At 37.1% G+C, this 21,349-nt stretch overlaps 2 protein-coding genes across 8 annotated transcripts in view; one reads left to right on the plus strand and one right to left on the minus strand.

Moving 5' to 3' along the window:
* The first annotated feature begins 26 nt into the window (after positions 1–26).
* On the plus strand, positions 27–8,394 carry LRRC66 (leucine rich repeat containing 66). Of its 2 annotated transcripts, XM_027899602.1 has the most exons (5): positions 27–166; positions 392–892; positions 3,214–3,383; positions 3,924–4,251; positions 5,597–8,394. In XM_027899602.1, exons 2-5 carry the CDS (start codon positions 397–399, stop codon positions 8,278–8,280), a joined length of 3,678 nt encoding a protein of 1,225 aa, XP_027755403.1. In that variant the 5' UTR covers positions 27–166; positions 392–396; the 3' UTR covers positions 8,281–8,394. The 2 variants fall into 2 exon arrangements, with proteins under 2 accessions (XP_027755403.1, XP_027755402.1); XM_027899601.1 differs by having other exon boundaries at positions 27–892.
* A 4,180-nt stretch (positions 8,395–12,574) lies between these two features.
* The window catches only part of DCUN1D4 (defective in cullin neddylation 1 domain containing 4), a 40,606-nt gene continuing 31,831 nt past the window's right edge, over positions 12,575–21,349 (minus strand). For all 6 annotated transcript variants that reach the window (XM_027899609.1, XM_027899604.1, XM_027899603.1 and 3 more), the window contains 3 exons: positions 17,586–17,690; positions 17,043–17,145; positions 12,575–16,929 (listed from right to left, as the gene is read on the minus strand). In XM_027899609.1, the coding sequence (XP_027755410.1) occupies positions 16,874–16,929; positions 17,043–17,145; positions 17,586–17,690 (264 nt within the window). In that variant the 3' untranslated portion in view covers positions 12,575–16,873. The remainder of the gene's footprint in view (positions 16,930–17,042; positions 17,146–17,585; positions 17,691–21,349) is intronic.

The raw sequence follows: 21,349 nt of genomic DNA on the forward strand, positions 1-21,349 counted from the left end.
CAAAGTCAATCCACACCTATTTGTCGTGGATTGTATCCAGTGGACTTTGCTCAGTGGTAATTGTGTATGATACCTGAAGCAGAGTTCAAAAGTCTCCACGGTTGTTAGTTCACAAGCTCCTGAGAAGTTGTGTTTCTTGAACAAAGGGCTGGAAAAGAAAGAAAAGGTTCTAATTGTTTTTTTGGGAGAGTTGGAGGGAGGAGGAGGGTTACCAGTTTGTGAATAATCTTTTTGAAAAACACGTAAGACTCCAAGACTGAATGTTTAAGGCAGAATGTTGGTAATGCTTTGGTTATTTGCTGTTGATTTTCTTTTAATGTCAAAGTATTTCCGCTTTCTATTGAATTCTTGTTATGCTGAATTTAACTCTAATTTTACATTTTACATATAGATACTATGGATAACCTTCACTTGAGTGTCATAGCTGTGGTCCTTTACTTTAATCTTCCTGGATCAGTGGGAACCAAGTCACAGCAGATTCTTCTTGCGACACATCACCATTCAGAATGTCAGTGGGATGGGCAGTTCCTACTGAATTGTTCTTTTACCAGAATATCTGCTATTCCAGAAGATATATCACGAACAGTAAGAGTGGCTGATTTTAGTTACAATAATATTAAAACTTTTCTGTGCACTGATGGAAGAAATGAAGAATGGATGTTGAAACACCTGAACCTCAGTAACAACCTGATTTCTGAACTCTTCTTAACTGCTTGTACAAATTTACCTGTTTTAGAAACTCTGAACCTCAATGGTAATGCCATCCACACCCTCACACTGGACATACCTGTGCCTGCACCTGGGTCTAAAACACACAGAATTGTTGACCGCGTCCTGCCTGCTTTGAAAGTATTGTCAGTTGAAAGAAATAATCTTAATACAGTTCCAAGAGGTAAGCATTTCAAAAATCTTTAAGGACCTGGCTTCCCAGGGGTAAGTTGGTTTTGGATATAACTCACCCATCTTACTGAATTCAGAATGTGACTTTCTCATTTAGTTAAAGTGAGGGGAAAGTTCCACCTGCAAATACAGAGCAAAGGGATTGTTCCAGGTTAGGTTGGGGATATTTTTAATACAGTCTTTGCAACTCTAATGCCTTAATAACAGTCAAATATAACCAAGTTTATCCTGTAAGAGCCCAAGCAGTATTTTTGCTTTTTGTATAGAAAGGGAAGTAAGGATCCTTGGAAAAACACCAGCCTCACCTGTCGTGAACCTTAACATTAGGAAAATTACAGATAATAAATTTTATATTACCCTTCAGGAGAAAGTCAACACTCCTAAATAAAACTTGCTCCAATTTTAGGAAGACAGAAAAATATATTTTGTTTAGTCAAAACAATTTTGCTCTATGCCATCTGACACCCAACGAAAGTGACACCTTGGTGTAACAGGAGAGGGCTGTAAAGTTTTGATAGACTTGTGGAAAGGCTTTGCTGGTCACTGAGCTGTGTGGGGCATCTTAACCTTTATCCTCATAAAGGGATGATTCCCATTGTCCAGACTCTTTAAATGAAGCAGAAGGTGCTGAATGAGCAGCCCTATCCTATATAACGTGTTACATTTATTGATCTCTGATGATAACATCAGATTTATTAGCTCTAGAGTTTGAAAATACAGGAGGATGTGGGATGATAAACAAAAACCCCACTTATCCCACAGTGTCAGACAATGGCAATAAATGTGCACCTACACAGGGTCCTGAAAGTTCTGTGTTTCTCCTTTTATGGTATTAATTCTCTGACACGCAGGAAATCCATTTCACTTAATCATTCTGTAGTATCTGTAAGGTCATACAGACAATATAGAAAAATGACTTTATAATAAAGACATCGATGCAAATTTAGGTAGATATAACTACATGTTATGGGATGCCTCAGTGGGTCAGACAGATCAATCTTTTCTATAAGAGACTCAATTTTTAGATGTTACAGGTCAAATTGCTCTGCATGGTACCACAATACTTAAAACTTATACTTAAATCCTGTATTCATTTAAATACATGCTCAGAACTTAATTTTCCTCATCCAAAATACTTCACTAACATTCTAATCTTTAAGCTCAGGTAAGAAAACACAAACTGCAGTTCTAAAGCAGAGGTTTCCCACCGAAACCCTTCTCTCAGCTGCCACCCCAGGAATCAGGCTGCTGCCCACTGCTACCATACCAGTGTATATTTTTAGCACAAGTTTAGCTTCATGGAAGCATCCAAAGTACAATTCTTCATGCAGGTGCAAGGAAGAATTTATGAACTGCCAGAACTTCTGGATGCCTTTCCTATCAGCTACCTCTAGTTTTACTGCAGGAATGAATCATTCCCTCTGCTTTTCACAATAAACCCAAAGATCAATTGCTTGGCAAACAGAACTGCAAACTGAGAAAAGAGATTTCCAGTAAAACAGCTGACACCAAGGGCAAAATTTTTAAGGACAAGTAGCTCTCAACAATGGTGTAAGATCAAATATCAATTCAGAATGACACTCAGGTGTTACACACTGTGGTGATGCTGAGCGTTCAAGTGCCTGCCTTCCCACTGGAACGTGCAGGCTGGAGCTTCAGGGGCTGCCTATACAGCACCTAAGAAAAATGAGGTATCTCCAGCATTCAAAAGGGCTCCTTGGGCAAGACATGCTATCGTAACTAGGATACACTGTAGAATATACTGTCATGCTTGATAATTCACAGGCAGAAAAGCATAAGCAACACATTTGTGTTTTCAGTCAGGTTTTACATTCTATAAAGATGGTTCAAATAATTCCATATATTGAAAAACTCCCATGAAATTGCAGATGGCAATGGATAGGAGATATTGTATCACCTTCTGTATCTCCATCTTTTACTTAAAATTAACATATTTGGATCTTGTAAACTGAATATATTCCACCTTTTCACACTCCTCCTTTCCTACCTCCAGTTTTTCAGAGAAGCATGCTCAAAGTACAGAGATCACACTAGTGTTACTGCTTTTATGAAAGTGTCAATTTTTAAAGCATGCATTGACAACGAATGTATTCATGTGCCTGCTGCTGATCCTATGCAGCTTTTAGAATAGGACAACCACTGACTAGGAAAGGCACAATAACACAAAGGCTGCAGCCACTCATTGCAATAGACAGGAACGGAAGGAATTTTGTTGCGAAGAATTTTATAAAAACACTTGATGCAATTGGGAAAACAAGAACATGAAATGTAATGTAGTTTTGTTCTTCCTAGGACTAAGCCTGCTACAATCTTTACAAATGGTCCATATGTCATCTAATAGCATACAACAGATTGACTCAAAGGATTTTCAAAACTGCTCACAGCTGAAAGACGTTGACCTGCGAAACAACAAGATAACTAAAATTCATCCAGATGCCTTCAAGAATCTCAACAAATTACAGGTTGTAAAGCAATATTACAATATTCAATATTTTATGTTAATCATCATTAAAGATATTAATTATCAACTGTTCAGCATGATTATATTGCTCTGATTATAATATTAGTGTACGATTATAAAAATTAAAGCAAATGGTGACAATAATATTTTTATGTATTTGCTTTTCATATATAGGAAAACACACACACACATAAATATACAAAATATAACCATAAGTTCACTATTTATCTATGCCACAAACCAATCCATAACTGCCTTAAACACACACTTGCTTTTCTACCTCCAATTCCTTCCATGGCAAGATCCCTGCAGCTTCTCATTCACACAGAGGTAGGTCTACAATGGGAGAATTTCAAACATACCACAATTTATCATTTTCATGTACATTAAAAACCTTAAAACAATATTACTGAAATCCTAAACAGATGTATTGTTCGCATAACTACAAAAGTGCTTGTATACTAAAAGAAAGATTGCAGATGTTGCAATAAGGATTCCATTGTAAGGCTAATCAATTTAATTATGAATTATTTCCAAATAGGTCGTGGATCTCCGTGAAAATCCTCTGATGATCCCTCTGCCACAAATATTGATCAATTTGAACTTCTTTCAACTTGAAGTGTATTCGTCAAATAACGCCTGGATATTTAACTGCGGGCTAAATGCTTTTAAACATTTATTTCATTTTCCTTTTGACTCCACAAGGAAAAAATGGAGCCTCTCATACAATCAGTTTGCCAACTCCCAGAAACCTCTGCTGTATCTTTCAAGTTTCCATTTAAACTGCAGGGACAGTGTTTTGCTCAAGAGGGCTACAATCCCAACAGGGAACACATCAGTGCTGAACTGTAACTTGGACAACACAAGGGGTACGTACGCAAGGGACTCCATCTAAATGCTCTAAAATCCAAATGCTTGCAGAATGATCAAAGAAATCTGGGTTTAAAAGTGCGGTTTTAAAGATACTGTTTAAAAATAACTGAACAACAATTTAAGGTGCAATTAATGTACTGGTTAGAATATTTGAAAGTCACGTTTCCCAAAAAAGACTTCATCTAATTCCTTACATTAAACTAATAAGGATGCCAAGTTATTCACAAATACATTTCAGTAAGTAGTTTGTTGCAAATATATCAGTTCATTTTGGACTGAAACAAAGTACCAAATAGTGAGATGGCATTTCCAGGGCATGTAGAAAACTGAGGAGGAGGCAATAGTTCTCAGTATTCAGCTAAAAGCAAAAAGAAATGAAAGTTTATTTGCAAGGGAAAGGATTTCTATTCTTAAAAAGTACAGCTATTGTAGCACACACTTCACATACATTTACAATTAATAAAGAGCACTGAAAGTACAAGAGACAAAAACTACAGAGCCAAGACTTTCCATGCAGATGGAAAACTAAGACCAGACTTAGAGTAGAAGGTGTATATGTCATATACGGTGAGGCAAAATGGTTTAAAACTCTAATGGAGTAACAGCACTTGGAGGTGGTAATCATGTTGAGCATATTGGAAATGCCACCTACTTTGTCTATTTACAAGAAAAGTCACAGAAACATGGATTAAAATCAGCACACTGGATTGTACCAGAATTCAACTGGGAACAAAACCTGATCCAAAGGCAAAGGTGAACATATGACCTTGAAACATAGTCCAAAAGCCAACAACCAGCCAAGGCCCACGCTAGCTAAAGTCTGAAACAATTGCTCAATCAATACAAATGTCCTTGATTTAAGACCTTTTTGCTGGAGTCAAACCAGTAACAGGAAAATCACAGTGGCTGAAACCCTGACAGTTAACAGGTGAAGTTTTATCGCATGCAGTCACCATGGCCACGCTGGAAAAGATCAGAAGGTGTTTCTAGTATAATCCAAAAAATACTTAGATGATTTCAGTGACCTCCTGGCTCACCCATACCATTTTTCTTGTAAAATCTGCTATTAAAACCCCATATATAGTGTGTTTTTAAATGGGCTGGTGGGGATGTGTGTGTGTATATATATATATATATATATATATATATATATATATGATGGTTTAACAGACTTCGTACCAAGTAAAATGACGATGGATAAAAAGAAAATGGATTTCATACTAAATTGTCAAAATTATCAAAGATAGGTCAGAGTATGTTCTTATAGTAATAACTTGACCCTGCAAATCAAGTATCCTATGTTTTTAAGAAAGACTGAGTTTGCATTTTCTTTTATTTCAGATAACGGAGTCTCTTGGTGGACACCTAAAGGTAGAATTTCAAAAAATCACAGTCTTCCTCATATGACACTGGATAAAAGGAATAATTTAGTGATATACAATGCTGAGAAAACTGCTGAAGGATTATATTTGTGTATTTTTAATACAACAAAGGAGAAATATCTCATTTACAATATACAGGTGAAAGAAAAGGTTTCAACATTTTTGGTTAGAAAAGCCCGGGACACTAACACTGTTTTTAGACACAAAAAAACAGAGTCAGACCTTGCACTGGCTGTCTCCCTGTCAGTGCTCATTACGTTTGTTTGTGCTTTTTGTCTGGGTGCTTTTGCCAGACCCTACCTTGTGAGCCTGTGGAGACACATGTGCAGGAATAAAAATTCAGGTTCAGAACATACATATTCTAATCAAGCTTTTTCAGATGAAACCTTGAACAGAGAGTTTTCTGCAAGCAATCCAACAAATACACAGCGTAATGTGTTAATTTGTGATGAGAATTCTTCAAGAAACACACGCGTTTTTCCTACAGAAACTTCTACTTCATATGAAAATGTCACTGGCAGTGGTGCAGAATGTCAGGAACAAAGCAATGCCGAGATCAACATGAAGAAAAAACCAGTGTTTTCAGAAATCCAAACAAGTACTGACAATTATGAAAATGCAAATGTTTATGATAATGGATTATTTTCTGTTAAGACAGAGTCCCAGAACAGCAGTGAAGTAACACCAAGGCAATTGATGAGTAATAACACTGCATTACGGAAAGATTTGACATATACAAATAATCAAGACTCAGAGAAGAGCAGGATCCCTCCCATACCCCTGAGACGGAATGCTCACCCTTACTCAAATCACAACTCTTCAAATTCAGAGAAGGGAGAAACTGACTTTTCATTTTCCACAGTACAAACACATTCAACTGCACAAGACTCTAGAAACAGCAAAGTAAGCAACGACTCTGGTTTGCTGCACTCTGAAATCACAAAGGCTACACCAGATCCTCCAGAAAGAAAAGGTATAGTTTTGCTTAATGAACCTACACACACTACAAAATTTATGCATGGAAGGCAAGGCTGTGATGAACAGCTTGGTCTAAGCAGCAACTTAAATATACCTAGTGATGTGGGAGATTTTATTTTACCCAATGTCTCCGAAAGGGATATGGATACTGAGAATTTAAGCAGCTGTGAAACAACAGAAAACTTTCCTGTTACAGAGTATGACTGTAAAAGGATATGTTCAAATGAAAAAGATGCTTCAGCAGATGTATTTGGTGATAGTTCTTCAGATGAAGGGACTCCATTCTCACTGAGTGACTGTAGCTCTTTAGAGGACTTTAAACTGGAACAACCTGATGTCAGTGACAACCTGCCAGCTTGTCAGTCATCACTAGAGGAAGCCAATACAAATAGTGGAACAGAGAAGCTCTCAACACTGCCAGAGTCTCCAAACATTGCTGCTGAAGTTCAGCATATTGGCAAAAATGAAGATGAGAATACTGCATATTTTGAAACCACTATTAATTATGGATCAGATACCACCAAGTGTGAAATAACATCTCCTTACACTGATGAACATGGTGGCCACATAGGCATGTCAGATCCAGATACAGCTAGTTCTTCAAGTCAAGAAGTTCCAGGAACATTTGGTTATTTTACTAACGCAGAGTCAAAAGTACAAAACTCTGATTCTCTCCACAGTCAAAGTATGGATTTTGATAACATGGTACTTTCACTAAAACATTCTTCCACGTATGACACAGAGACAGAAAACATTCCTAAAGAGGCTGAATTGCAGCTGTATCCACTTCCCGCGGGACCACAGCATTCCCTCAGCTTCAGTCCCAGAAGACTGGGACTATTTCCCAAAGAAAATACATCAGAGGAAAGTACAGATGAGAGCATAGCCAGGAAGTCCCCTGAAAAGAGTCATGGTGAAGCAGATATTACATTAGGAAGAAACATGCATACATCTGAGGACAATGGCTTTATTTTTGCTCCTATTGATATGGGTTTGAATGAAATTGTTAAAAAAACATCACTGCTGCATTCCAGCAATGAATCATCTCTTCAACCGCTGTCTGAACATAGAGCTGAAAAACATTTCATGGTCATTACACAGCAAGAAGACCTGCTACCACAGGGGAAGCAGGAAAACACAACTAAGGCTTGGGCAGATAAAATGGAAAGAGGTTTTGATGAAAAAAATTGTGATGGATACACAGAATTACAGGATACCAGCAACTGCAGTCTGCCTGAAGAAACACAATCTTGTAATCTTACAGCAGATCTGCTGCATCTTCCTAATTCTGGAAGAACACAGTCAGTGTTCACAACAGATGGTCATTTCCAACTGGATCAGAGTGACAAGGATACATATTCCTTCTCAGTTCCACAAGGTTTCTTCAATGAAAGCACACAGTACAGTTCACATTCATTCCCACAAAAGCCTACAGGAAATATAATCTCTAAAAGCACTCATTCCAGCAAGATGGAGGATGACACCACTTGGACAGAACTGGGACATAATTCTACAACAGCTGTAGAACACCTCCAAAATTCCAGTGAAAATCTCAGTCAAAAAAGTCGGACGAATTCAGGACAGGAGCAGTTTTTTGTTAAGAAGAAAAGAGCGTTTGATGGATTCGCTAACATTTTGCAAAGCAGAACAAACTTCAATAGTTGAGACACAGAATTGTAATACTAAGCTGCCACAGTGTTTATGGCATTACAGCAGATGCAAAAATTAAGTCGTTTCAAAGTGAAGTGCCTTTTGTTTAGAAGGGTACTTATAAAAAAAAAAAAAAGCACACCAAACCAAAAACAAAAAAACACCCTAACAGATTTTATGAAAAGCAACTCTAGAACATTAGATCAAGTTTTTGCTGGGTTATAGTATATATTTACTTTCTCGTTGTCAGTTCTAATACATTATTTTCCATTGGAATTTGCTTCAGATATGCACTGTTTTGTCTCTCTTTGTCTAAAATAAATGTAAACATTGAGATTATGATTAAATCATTACTATTACTGTGTTTTCCTGTGGGACTCACCCTATACAATGAAATAGTACATATTACTGTCTTCTGCTTTTTGAGCCAAATTTGTGGATTAAGTGTCTATGAATTCCCATAGTTTTGCAAAGATAGGTAAGTCCAAGCAGTATTCAATTACATTTAAAAAAATCATTTTTTAACTTGGCAGGACATAGAGAATAATGAAAACTACTTTTCTCAAAGAAACACAGTAGAATTCAATCCTTGCAGAAAAGTCAGTTACGGAGATGTAGCTATGACAGGACATCACCTGTAGTCTGCAGACGAGGTGATATAGGCAGGGTAATTTAAAAAAAAAAAAGACAAAGGATCCTATACCCACTTCAGAATTTTACTTAAGAGGGGCAAATCAAGAGCAGTTCCAAAACTGCTCTATTAGAATATCAGTAGCTTGATATAGAGTAACTTTATCTAAGCCAAAAGATAAAAACTGTAAGGTAAAATTTTCTCTGAATTTGGCACAAGGTGGCCAATTTACTCAAAATCTCTCATATAACTCAGTCCAGATTATATGGCAATTTCAGGTAGGTGTTTCATAGATTTAGGTCACCACAGTATTTGCAAATAACTGCAATCAGTAACATCTGTAATTCAATTACAAGCAATGAATCTGCTGTCATTCACGCAGATGAACTTGTTTTCCAGTTAGTTCCTAGAGGATTTCTTTTGCTGCAGTATTCAGTGATATCTAAGCTGGTAACTAATAAGTTTATTTAGAGTAGGTACCATTCCTTTGGTAGGAGTCTACTCAGGAACCATGGATGAAACCATCTTCTGAAAAAAAATGGTAATTTATTATCAAATTATTCTTGATTTTAAAAGGTCTGATTTTGGTTTCTGTTTTTCAAACACAGGAAAAAGTTTTACACATTTAACTGTCCAGAACTGTTTGGACGCTATCAGTAGACAAAAATAGATGGCAAAACACTCAAAGCTGAAAAACAACAACAAAAAATCCCAGAAAGGGTACAATACAGTAAATCTGCAATTAAGTGTTTTCCAATACAACACATTCTTTGATTAAGTATCTGTAAATGCTACTGTTCTACTGCAATTTTTCTCTCCTAATCCCCACATAATCTCAACAGTCATGTAATGCCTTGGCTTCTACTGAATTTGTGGCTGCTTTCTCTGAGAACAGTGTGGCATAAAATTCAGCTGGTTTTATAGGCTGTCTAGAAGTGAAGAACTGGTTAATTAAGACCAGTTCCTTTTAGGAACAGCTACAGAATCACCAGAAGCAGAACACAGAACAGTATTTCCTCATGACCAGCACTTCTCTTCGCACCCACAGCCAGCTTTCAGTAAAGCTCATTATCCACACAAGCTACTTGTGGCCAAAGCAACTTTACAAATGCAATGCATGAAAAAAACTGCTTACTTGCTCTTTATGGTATTTATGAGTCTTTAAACACTGTGTTGACACCTCTCAAGGTCAGCCACCTTTTGGTTGTACCAGCTGCTAACAAGCTAAGAAATTTAACTACATAAGCAAGGCAACTTTGTGGATAGTGGGGGAAAAAATACTTGAAAGTATGTATTGATGTACAATACATAGAAATGTTTTGTCATTTGTTTCTGCTACAGTCCAGCAGGCTTTCAAGATACGTATTGGAAAGTTATTTTCTCATCTTTTTTCTGACCACGGGAATGCTGCGGTGGCAATGCAGACAGTACACTACTTGTTAGAACCTGCAAGTTTTCCAAGCCTCCCTTTATGCCATAAAGTCACAGAAAAAGTTGATCTGTTCTCATCAGAGAAAATATATTGGCTCCTTCATCATGAGATTTTTAACACGTGACAAAAATATTTCATTCTACTGTCAGAATATTGTTGATGTTCCATCTCAAACTTACCTTCAGATTTCTGCCTAATCTTGCCACGGTCCTTCACTGCCGATTTCTCCATTTTTATTATTCATTCAAATCCAAACACTCAGCTGCTTCTCCTTCATATCAGTTCATTTCATTAGCAATTGCTCTTTCAAAACTTTTTTTTTTTTTGCTCTTACAAAACCTTTATGTTTTCTGTGACTTCCATGCAGTACTCTTCATACTCTGCTCCTCTCTACCAATCCTATTTCACTGTGCCCTTCTGTATCGAAGTTACACAGTCCCATACACCCTGACCTTGAGGTTGTGTCCACTCACTTTTTACATTCCAATTAGTAGCAATCCACTGTCTTGTGTCCACACTGAAAGCTCCACAAAATTTAGTTTGTTTGGTCACTGAGAATTTTCTAGGATAACTGTAAAAGTAAAAAAACCAATTGCTGTTACTATCCCAACTGATGGTGGTTAAACAGACAAAGCCACAGAATAGGCTTGATAAAAAAGGTGCTTGAGTGTATGAACTTGTAAATGAAGCATGAGGAGGCAGCCAAGAGGATGCTGGCAATGGTCTGGGCACACCTTTCTCACAGGGCAATGACGTGCTGAGCTCCACAGTCCACAGGACACAGTATCCCCCATAGAGTGTATCAGTACAGGAAAAAAACTCAGGTCTTAAGAGCAGATCTTCACATACAGTAATCAGAATGAAATAAAGCTCTCATTTTCAAACACGTACCTGTAACAGTTCGATAATTATCACACTGCTTGCTCTAAGTACAAAGCATTTCAATCTCTCCTGACTTCACTGAAAACAGGGCTGGGAAAAAACCCTTGAATATAAGGAGAAGACATGCCCATACATATATTTAACATCACTTTTGGAAGTTTTAACACCTTTTTGGATAGTAATAATAAATTTTTCATGGTACAGAAGACTGTGACTCACCCCATCCAATAAACAAGCACCAGTCTACATTCTGAGAATTAGCAAAGGCAATCCCAGCCTTTATCAGCAACATGAATGTAATGAAAAACATGAGTTCTATAGTACAGTATTCTAATTGTAACATAAACACATTCAATTTCAAATAACACTTTAAGTCAGGAGCCTTCAGACTGGTAGCTCAAATTGTGCCAGTTGCCCAGGGCCATGTTCAGATGGCTTTTGAGTATCTCTGAGGGCAGAGACTCCATAACCTCCCTGAGCAACCTCCATCAGTGCAAAGTTGCTCTCACAATAAAAAAAAGTATTTCCTCATGTTTACATGGAGCCCCCTCTGTTTCGGTTTGTGCCTACTGACTGTTGTCCTGTCGCTGAACATTGCTGAAGAGTCTGGCTTTGTCTTCGTTACATCCTCCCCATTCAGATATTTAAATACATGAGAAAGATCTCCCACAGCTATAGGACTTTGCACTTCTCCTGATTGAAGTTAATGAAGTTCCCGTCCACCCATTTCTCCAGCCTCCTGAGGTCCCTCTGGATGGCAGCATGACCCTCTGGCTTATCATCCTTTACTTCCAGCTCTGTGTCAGCAGCCAACTTGCTAAGGGTACACTCGGCCTCATTACCCAGGTCAGTAACGAAGATGTTGAACAGCACTGGACCCAGTACTGACCCCTGGGTACAGCGCTAGTTAGTGGTTTCCAACTCGACTTTGCTCTGCATATCACCACCCTCTAGGCCCTACAATTTTCAGTCTACCTTCCGCTCATCCAGTCCATAAACCAACAGCTTTTCTATGAGGACCTCATGGGTCAAAAGCCTGCATCAACATGAGGGGGTAATGATCATGCTTCTTGTAAAATTTAATCACAAGAGACATTCCTGCTCAAACTGACTCTTTCTGTTGAAAATTTTTGTATTACAGTACTGGTTTATACTCACACACTCTTGAAACACTACCTTCTCAAAACATACCTTTTCTCAACAGTTTTAAATACTAATTTGCCCTGCTATTAGAAATAAGGGCGACAAGATCCTACACACAAGTTCTCTGCTACTAAATGACAAAGGTTGCTCGCTGACATGATGCATGTTCAGATATGAGAATTTCTGAAGTGAGAACCACAGAAAAATCTGAAGTCAGTTGCTGAAACCAACACAAACACTTTTTATTTGTGGGATGCCATTTTACATCAACACCAGCAAAGGACCTAAAAATCAATTGGATGAACTCATGTTAAGTGGCATAATAGTATTTTCATCAGATCATGAGTCACAGGAGTTTAGCACATCTCATTTATGTAGTATCCAAATAACTAAGACGTGAAGCATTCACAGTTACAGGTTAACTGCTGTTCCTGCAACAGCAGTATCCGTAGGTACTATGTTGTGACAACACATGCACACACGCACGCACACACACAGAGGGGGATGGATTTAAAAAATAAAAACAAACAAAAATATCAAGCTGAGGTTTGGTTTCAATCACAGAGAACAAACTATTTAGTTTGTGGATAGATTCTATACACTTTTACAGCAATAGAAAGGACAAAATATAAGGCCTAGAAAGAGGTATTTTAGCAGTTATAATTAAAACCAGGGCACAAGCTAACCTTTAAAGCTGTCTATATGAATTCCAAGAGTATTAAACAATTTGTTAGACTTGTGGTCAAGGGTCAACAGAAATCTGGGAAAAGCTTTACACAACTGAAGTCCATTTCTTGCCCTTCAAAAAAAGTAACTTGGGAACATTAACCAAGTAGCAATAAGCTATAACTGATTTTGATTGTGTGAGCATATTTGTGATGAAATAAAATGCATGTCTTTGTGGCAAAATGGGAGAAGCCTCTACAATATTAGAAAAGGTTATACAAAGATAACCCAAGTATTAATTGTAGCTTAAAGACAACTGTAAACAGGCTTCAACTCAAAACTCAAGTACATAAAGGATTTCAATATACTCCACGCTCTTCAGCTTGCTTTCCTTGAAAAAGAAAAAACGTCAAAAAACAACAGTAACACAGAATTATATTAATATTTTAAATACTTAATCACTTCACTGTAGAAGGAAATTTGATTTGTGGAATGTACTGGCTACTAATATTAATAGAATAATTTAGGTTGAAAAAGATCCTTGAGTCCAAAGGCCTCCAAAAGTTTGTCATCTATCAAAGAATGTCAACTGCTACAGCCTCTAGATGCTGTTTTCCTTTCACTAACTGTATTTCCAATTTACATCTCCCAAATACCCAAAATTAATTGTATATTGATCAAGCTTCTGCTAAATGTACAGTAATAGTACACCAGAAAGATTAGCAAAAGACCCATGACACTTCCTCAGGAATGACCTCTCACTGTCTTATCCAAGAAATCAGCATATTCTGTACATTACTTTTCAAAAGGGGGAAAAAAAGAAAAACACCAAACCACACCCAAACAAAAAACTACCTACATCAACTATTTCATGGCAAAATTAACAAAAAAGAAAATGCCGAACTTGTACTAAATGCAAGTTTAACTGAGTAGGTTAGCTAACTCTCCACAATTATTTAAAAATGAGAGGGAATTTTTCCAAAATACAGGAGCAGGCAATGTTCAGACCCTATGCTTACCAGCATATATAAGCAAAACGAGCAGAATGGATAATCCAGAGAAACTCATCGAGCCATGCAGGGCCATTTTAGTCCAGTTGTTCACTATAACTGTCAGTAAAGCTGCCTACTATCTGTAACTGAATCTGTGCTTTACTTTATGAGGATGCATGTTTATAAAACCTGCTGAAGGCTACAGATTCACCCTGTTTGCAAGTGGAAGAAAAAAAATTGCAGCGTCTATCTGATTCTCTTCCAAACACATCCTTCCTTTCCATCATTCCCAATTACTTTTACCCAAATTAAGAAAACAAGTTTGTTTACTTACACAGCACGAGTACTTCCTGAGGTTTCTTTTCCTCTGTTTTCTTTGCTTTCAATTAAATGTTGTATTCTGATAAACATTAGCAAAACTTGGAAAAAAAGGACCTGGTTGAGCTGTACAGATTTCTGTTGACCCTGTTAAATGAAAGCTATACCTGTAACAGCAATAGATAAGAAGTGTCTTTGGCTCTTGCTTCCATTATTGGAAGCTCAACTAATAGTGACATACAAAATCTTTTATGCAAACTTGTATTTGTTGCAGGATTCATGCCAATTTGTGCTGATTGGTTTTCCAGAGTCAGTAACTAGCTTAATTAATGTTTAAGAGCAATTACACTATTTCACTTAAAATCTTGGCAATCACAATTTAGCCTAATGTTAAAAGTTATATTGCTTCAAAGTTCATTCTTTAAGAACTAAACCAGCATCTCCACTGCTACTTCTTTATGGTTGTACTATGATAATAAACACATTTACAACAGAAGTCTTAGTAAAATGTGTGTTTTCATAAGAGGCTTATTGTAAACATTAAATACCATACTCCACTCAATTAATTTCTTGTGCAAACTGGCATCAGACATGGAATTAAGGTTATGCATATAAGTACATGAGAAAGCACTGACTGTGTATGTTTTACCACTACTAACTTCAAACTGTGCTATTAAGTGTCACGGAAATATGAACATAACTGTTTTGTGGGGAAGGCAGTGTTTTCTTCTTCGCATCATGAAATTCCAAGTTTTGTATATGCATACATATTGTATACCTATGTATATACAAATATATACACAAACAGACACAAACAATTTTTGTCTTTGGCAGCTGAGTTTGAAAAACCAACCACAACAACAGACAGATCTGAACACAACTGACCACCTGTAGCACCACAATTACAACCTCCTGGTCCAGGGCAGCAAACTAATGTGCTTTTGCTAAACTGGGCTTAATCCTGAAAGGAGTCAAGTTCATGACAGTTGTTCCTGATTTGATGGCAAGAATAAAACCTTCAACACAGATGAAAATGTCACATTCGACCTAAAATGCTTTCTTCCTCTTCCCTTGGATTGCATTCTGAGGAAACAACAAAACTGTCAATACCTCGGAAAATATTTCTACAGAAAAGTAATGTTATTCTTTGTTCCAAAATATCCACTGGCCCTTTGTTCTTAAATGCTCCGTGAATCAATATGGAACATTTTAATAAATCCTCAGAGATCAAAGTTTAATAGCACCGGATACTTCAAGGACCTATTTATAAAAATCAACACTCATTACTTAATAAAGAAGGGTAAGGCAAAGACAATATGACAAAATTACAGAACTTAAACATCATTCCATTCACCCATTTTTCCCCAAAATAATCACTAGAACCATCCTATGCAGATAAAGAAATGAGTGAAATAGGCAGTGGTCCCTACTAAAAACTACTGTCATTTAATGCTGGTGTTTAATATGCCCATTGCCTGCAATGGACATTCTGCCAGGAAACTAATCCCCAGCATGAAAGAAAAAGTAATGTTTTGACTATTCAAGATCATATTTTTTCCGATATTATGTTTTTAATTACTTAGAAACATGAAGTTCGAGGCCCTTGGAAAGACTAATGTAACAAACAAAAAAATCCCCAAAATCTTTATTATCTATGTGCTAGGGGTAAGCATACTTCATTACCCAAACCACGAATTTCAGCTAGAACTTTCAGCTTCACTAGATCATAGCCTAGACCAAACACTCTTGGTACACCAAAAATTAAAAGGAGTATGCCAAAGGCAATTTACAAAAGTCTAAAACCCATTTTTAAAAGGTACTTTAATTCGTTCATTTGTACCTGTAAAGATTACTGCAGTTTTAACATTAAAAAGTCAGTACTTTCTTCTTCAAATGGAAATCATCTGTGGCATGTACAACTATTACAGTGCTTTAATATTTATATGCATATTTATATTTTAAGACACCAATGTTTCATTCCTATAAAGCATTAGGTCAGGTTTGGCTAATTCCGGCGAAGAAAGTCACAGCATGTCTTCTCTCAGAAACTGGCATCTCAAACAATAACATTGAAATCGACAATAGTTCTACACATAACTATGTCCAAGCAGTCTGAAATGCTACAACTGAGACCAAAAGAAAAACAAACTAACTAAAGTTTCAACAGACGTGTAAGTGTTGACTAGAAATATGCCACAAAATTATTTTACAATACATTTCTGCTGAAAGAATCCCTAGGTGAAGCTTTTTTTTTTATACACATATACAAAATTTAGACAGCAATATACACATCATCACAGTGAAGACGCTGGCAAGTTCACCAATTCGTTGTGTAAATACAAAATGCAAAGCAGCCTTCAAAGAGAACAATGCTAAAGAGCAAGCATAGCTAGCTTGTTAAATAGCAAACATCAAAAGTTCCCTGCCAAAGGGATGCAGTGCAAGAGAAGCAGCATGCACTTTGATACAAATAGCAGTTTATGGCTAATGGTTGACATAACTGTGGTAACAGTGATTCTTGAGTAGCTGTGCATAGTTAAACTCCTATGTCATCTGTTTTCCTTTATACCATTCCACAAACTCATCCAACAACACTGGCCCTGTAGAGAGATCAAATAACCGTATTTTACAAAATTTTGTAAAAGGACACAGAATGATTATTAAGCTCAAAGAAATAAATTATTTTAGAGAACCAACATATGGTTGTACTTACAGGCTCCATCTTCATCATAGTTACTGAGGTCAAGGTTAATTGTTCTGCTGAATTCAAGAACGTTACACCATTGGTCCTTATTGATAACTTTGTATTTTGATTGCTGTTTGAGACAAGAAACAGAAGTCACTAAAACATATTTTCAACTGTCTCAAATTCAGATTTTCTTACAGAAAATTTAAACCTTGTAATGCATTATTGTTTTAATCTGTATGCCACCTAAAACTAAACAGTAAAGAAACCACCAAGTAGTCAAATTAGTGCTGAATAATTCATGTTTCTGATTAAGACATCTTTTAATGGGCAAAAATACAGCAATAAAATGCAAGTACAAACGCAAATTAAAGACCTTCTATACTTTGCCTTGCATTAAATAAACCTTAACAGCATAAGGATTTGGGAAAAAGGAAGAAAGAACCAGTCATAAGTGCTGCTTTGATGGTTACTATACTTCAAATCATGACACGGAATTCTTGGCTGTTCTCATTCTACCTCTAGTTAAAGAGACAGATCAAAAAAAACCTAATTCTGTTTACTCCATACCTCTAGAAACTGATGAAATACTGGAAAAAGGGACCATGTTTTTCCTAAAAGAAGGCCCAGCATACACTTGGCAGTATTGATATCTAGGCTGCGCTGGTCCTTTTCCTGCATGAAAAGGTCAAAAAAGAAAAAAGAGCATGAATCCAGGATTTTTCACTTCTCCTACACCTCATCCATACACAAAATAAATTAACAAATAAATAACATACAGCAGTATCTAACAGTGGTTTTTAATAAAACAGAACTTCCCAGAAATACTTTCTTCCTTATAGCTAACCGCTTGCTATACAGAGATGTTGCTTTCCACAGGTGTTCCCAAAAAAACATCACCACGCATGCAGACGAGGCATACATTCCCATTTCTGACTTCAGACCTCATCAGAAAGCAATGGTCATTAGATCCACACTCATATCTGTGCTTAGGCCTCTGCACAGCCACACATCTCAAAATAGCACTGCTGTATGTATTTTCCACAGTATTATTACAGCAACATGGACTGTCAACAGATAGTCAGTGCTACCTGATAGTTGCTTAAGTATGCAAGAGTGAGCCAAGGAGGATCTTTATTCTGTTATTCTAACTGATTGCATGAAATTAATTATCAAATGGAAGAACATAATACACATTGAGACTCCTCTCAGAAGTGTCCCAGTTTTAGTTCAACACAGCAGTAGTACATTAAGGCTCAGGTAATTTGTTTCTGCTACGAAAAATTAATAGCATCTGTACCCAACAGGTTTGTTATACCTAATCAGTGGCAAAGTTAATATATTTGGTAACATAACTTCTGCACATCTCAAAAGTAACGTGTACACGTAAGATTCGATTTTGTTATTTTAAGTAGTTTATCCATCTTTACTTGTTGTCTTGAAATTAAAAAAATTTTGGTGAGGGACAGGATGTAACCCCCACCCTTTTATTCCTCGATTATAGCACTGATCTACAAATCAGAAGTTAACAAAATTTCAAAAAAATAAAGTTCCATATTAGTGCTACTGAAGACCTTGATTTCTCTATATTTACACTCATGATTGCAGACTGCAAAGTCTAAATTACCAGAAAAACAGGGATATCACATGATAGGTAATTGGAAAGGATCAGAGTGGGTCATCTAGTCCAACCTCCCTGCTCAAGCAGGGCCATCCTAGAGCACACTGCATTGCATCCAGAGGGTTCTTGAATATCACCAATGAAGGAGATTCCCCACCCTCTCTAGACAATCTGTTCCAGTGCTCAGTTACTCACATAGTAAAGAAGTTCTTTCTCACATTCAGGTGGAACTTCCTGTGCATCAGTTTCTGCCTGTTGCCTCTTGTACTACTGCTTGGTACCACTGAGAACACCCTGGCTCCTTCCTCTTGACACCCTCCCTTCAGATACTGCTAGACATTGATGAGGTCCCCTCTCAGTCATCTCTTCTCAAGCCTGAACAGGCCCAGCTCCCTCAGTCTGTCTTTGTTCGAGAGATGCTCCGGTCCCTTAACTACCTTTGTGACTGGACCCATTCCAGGAGCTCCATGTTTCCCCTGTCCTGAGAAGTCCTGAACAGGACAGAGCACTCCAGGCATGGCCTCACTAGGGGTGAGTAGAGGGCCAGGATCACCTCCCTTGATCTGCTGACAAAGCTCTTCCTAATACATCCAGGATCCCACTGGCCTTCTTGGCCACAAGAGCACACTGCTGGCTCAGGGACAGCTTGTAGTCCACCAGGATACATCCCATATAGACACACTGACGATACAGAGAGTGTCAGATGGCAGAACATTAAAATAGAGATAGCTACCCAAAACAAAGGAAATTGAGCCCTATGCCTCATCTGTACAACTGCAGTTGTATGTATTCTAGAATACACATCTTTAGTAAAAAAAAACCACAAGCTCAAATCAAAACTGACTTGTCTTCTATCATGTAAGAAGGATGTGGTATAGCAAGATCCCAGTTCTCAGACAACAAATGAATGCTTTAGCCACAAGGTCTCATTTCATACAAAACATTCCTCAATTCCTAAACTGTGTAGACAGAATTTAATACATATTTGTTTTGAAAGAAAAGTGGGGAGGCCAACAACTCTGAAAAACATGTTTACATTCTGGGCAGTAAATCCAAGAGGGACTTAGAGAAAAAAATTAAATTCCAGGATGAACAAAGCTTTTCAATTAGTAACAAAGCTGAAAAACAAACCTGCAAAGGCATTTTTCTATTATGACATAATTCACTTATTTCCAACATCAAATAGTTCTAAGAACTAATTCTCTTTCCAAAGCCCGTTTACAGCTCTGTCACAAATATCTTTAAGCAGAAATCATACTGCTGTGAGAATACACTTTATTTTCCATAATATTTATACTCTGAATTCTTCCCACACACTCAAGTATTAATGAAATCAGGCTCTATTGCCTTTACTTTGGCCATGCTGTTTTTACATGTCCTACATTTTTACATTTCTACATTCTCCCACTCTAACTACTGTTCAGAACAAATTGTTCAGGTTAAGTTCTTTACACTTACCTCCAACTGCCTAATAGCACATCTGCCATGACAGATGCTCCAATTTCATTCTTAACATACATTCCAGACACTTATATTCTCTTTATTGGATATAGTTGAAAGAATACATTAAACTCTGTTAAATTTGAGTATTTGTTTTACACTGATGATAGCCTTTCCGAGACTTTTTTCCCCAATATTGTAGACAAAAGATCCATTTAAGCCAAGCAATACGCACATCTGTGTTCTCAAACTTAGCAATGACAAGGGCAAACATGGAGCAAGGGAGGTATTTGTGCTTAATATCAACATATGGTGTTTTAAATTATTTCTCAAATCTATGCTGACCTAAATTGTGCATGCCACATGAAACTTTGATGATACTTTTTATAATTCACCAAATAACTTTAAATATCACAACAAACTCTTTCAGGAGACTTTCTCTTAAAACTTCAGAAGATAAGATGACTATTTTTTGCCATGGAGCTCTTCCCTGAAAGGATTATCCTTAGGACAGAAACTGAACCTAAAGCCCTCAGCTTTTTTCTATCAGTCACTTCAATTATCCTGATAAAACCTGTGTACATACTTACTTGCTGCATCTAGAATCCTTTGTCAGCATTCTTTTCTAACCTCACTGGATGTCACTCTCCTATAGATTTCCCCCATTTCCATAGTATTACAAGTCCAATGACCTCATTAACCTAATACTGTTCTGGTAATTCCCCTGTTGATATGCCTTTGACTTGAAGTTCTATAACCTGCAGGGGTTTTTGTCACAAATGAAATCACAGAATCCATGTCTCAGAGTTTAAGTTCTTTTTCAAGACCACTGTTTGTCACAGCAGTTTGGTACTTCTTGAAAAAAACCCACCCACTGTCCTCCTTTGAAGTCTGCACTTACTTTTGACAGGCCATCTGCTGGCACAGGTTTGCTCTCTATTCCAAATATTTCATCAGTATCTTGTATTTCTTTGGCAATGCCTTTGTATTTTACATAGAGCAAAACTGGTAGAATCAATCTTCATACAGCAAAGGAGGAATTAAGAAGTTTATACACCTTTTTTTTTCCTCTCATACTAACGTCATGCATTTTCTCACAATCAGCTCTAAGCTTCCTTGTTTAGAAGTGAACTACTGTAAATCTCTGCATGCTGACATGCAGAAAGCACTGCTAGATCAAAAATACGAGTTGCTTAGGACAGACTTTACCAGAACTGATATCAGTTTGATTTCTTCTTAATTTTCTTATGCTCCTTTTTTGCTGCATATTTTC

This window comes from Empidonax traillii, unplaced genomic scaffold, assembly GCF_003031625.1.
Source record: "Empidonax traillii isolate 1590-97213 ecotype Southwest subspecies unplaced genomic scaffold, ASM303162v1 scaffold678:size492020, whole genome shotgun sequence".
Taxonomy (NCBI): Eukaryota; Metazoa; Chordata; class Aves; order Passeriformes; family Tyrannidae; genus Empidonax; species Empidonax traillii.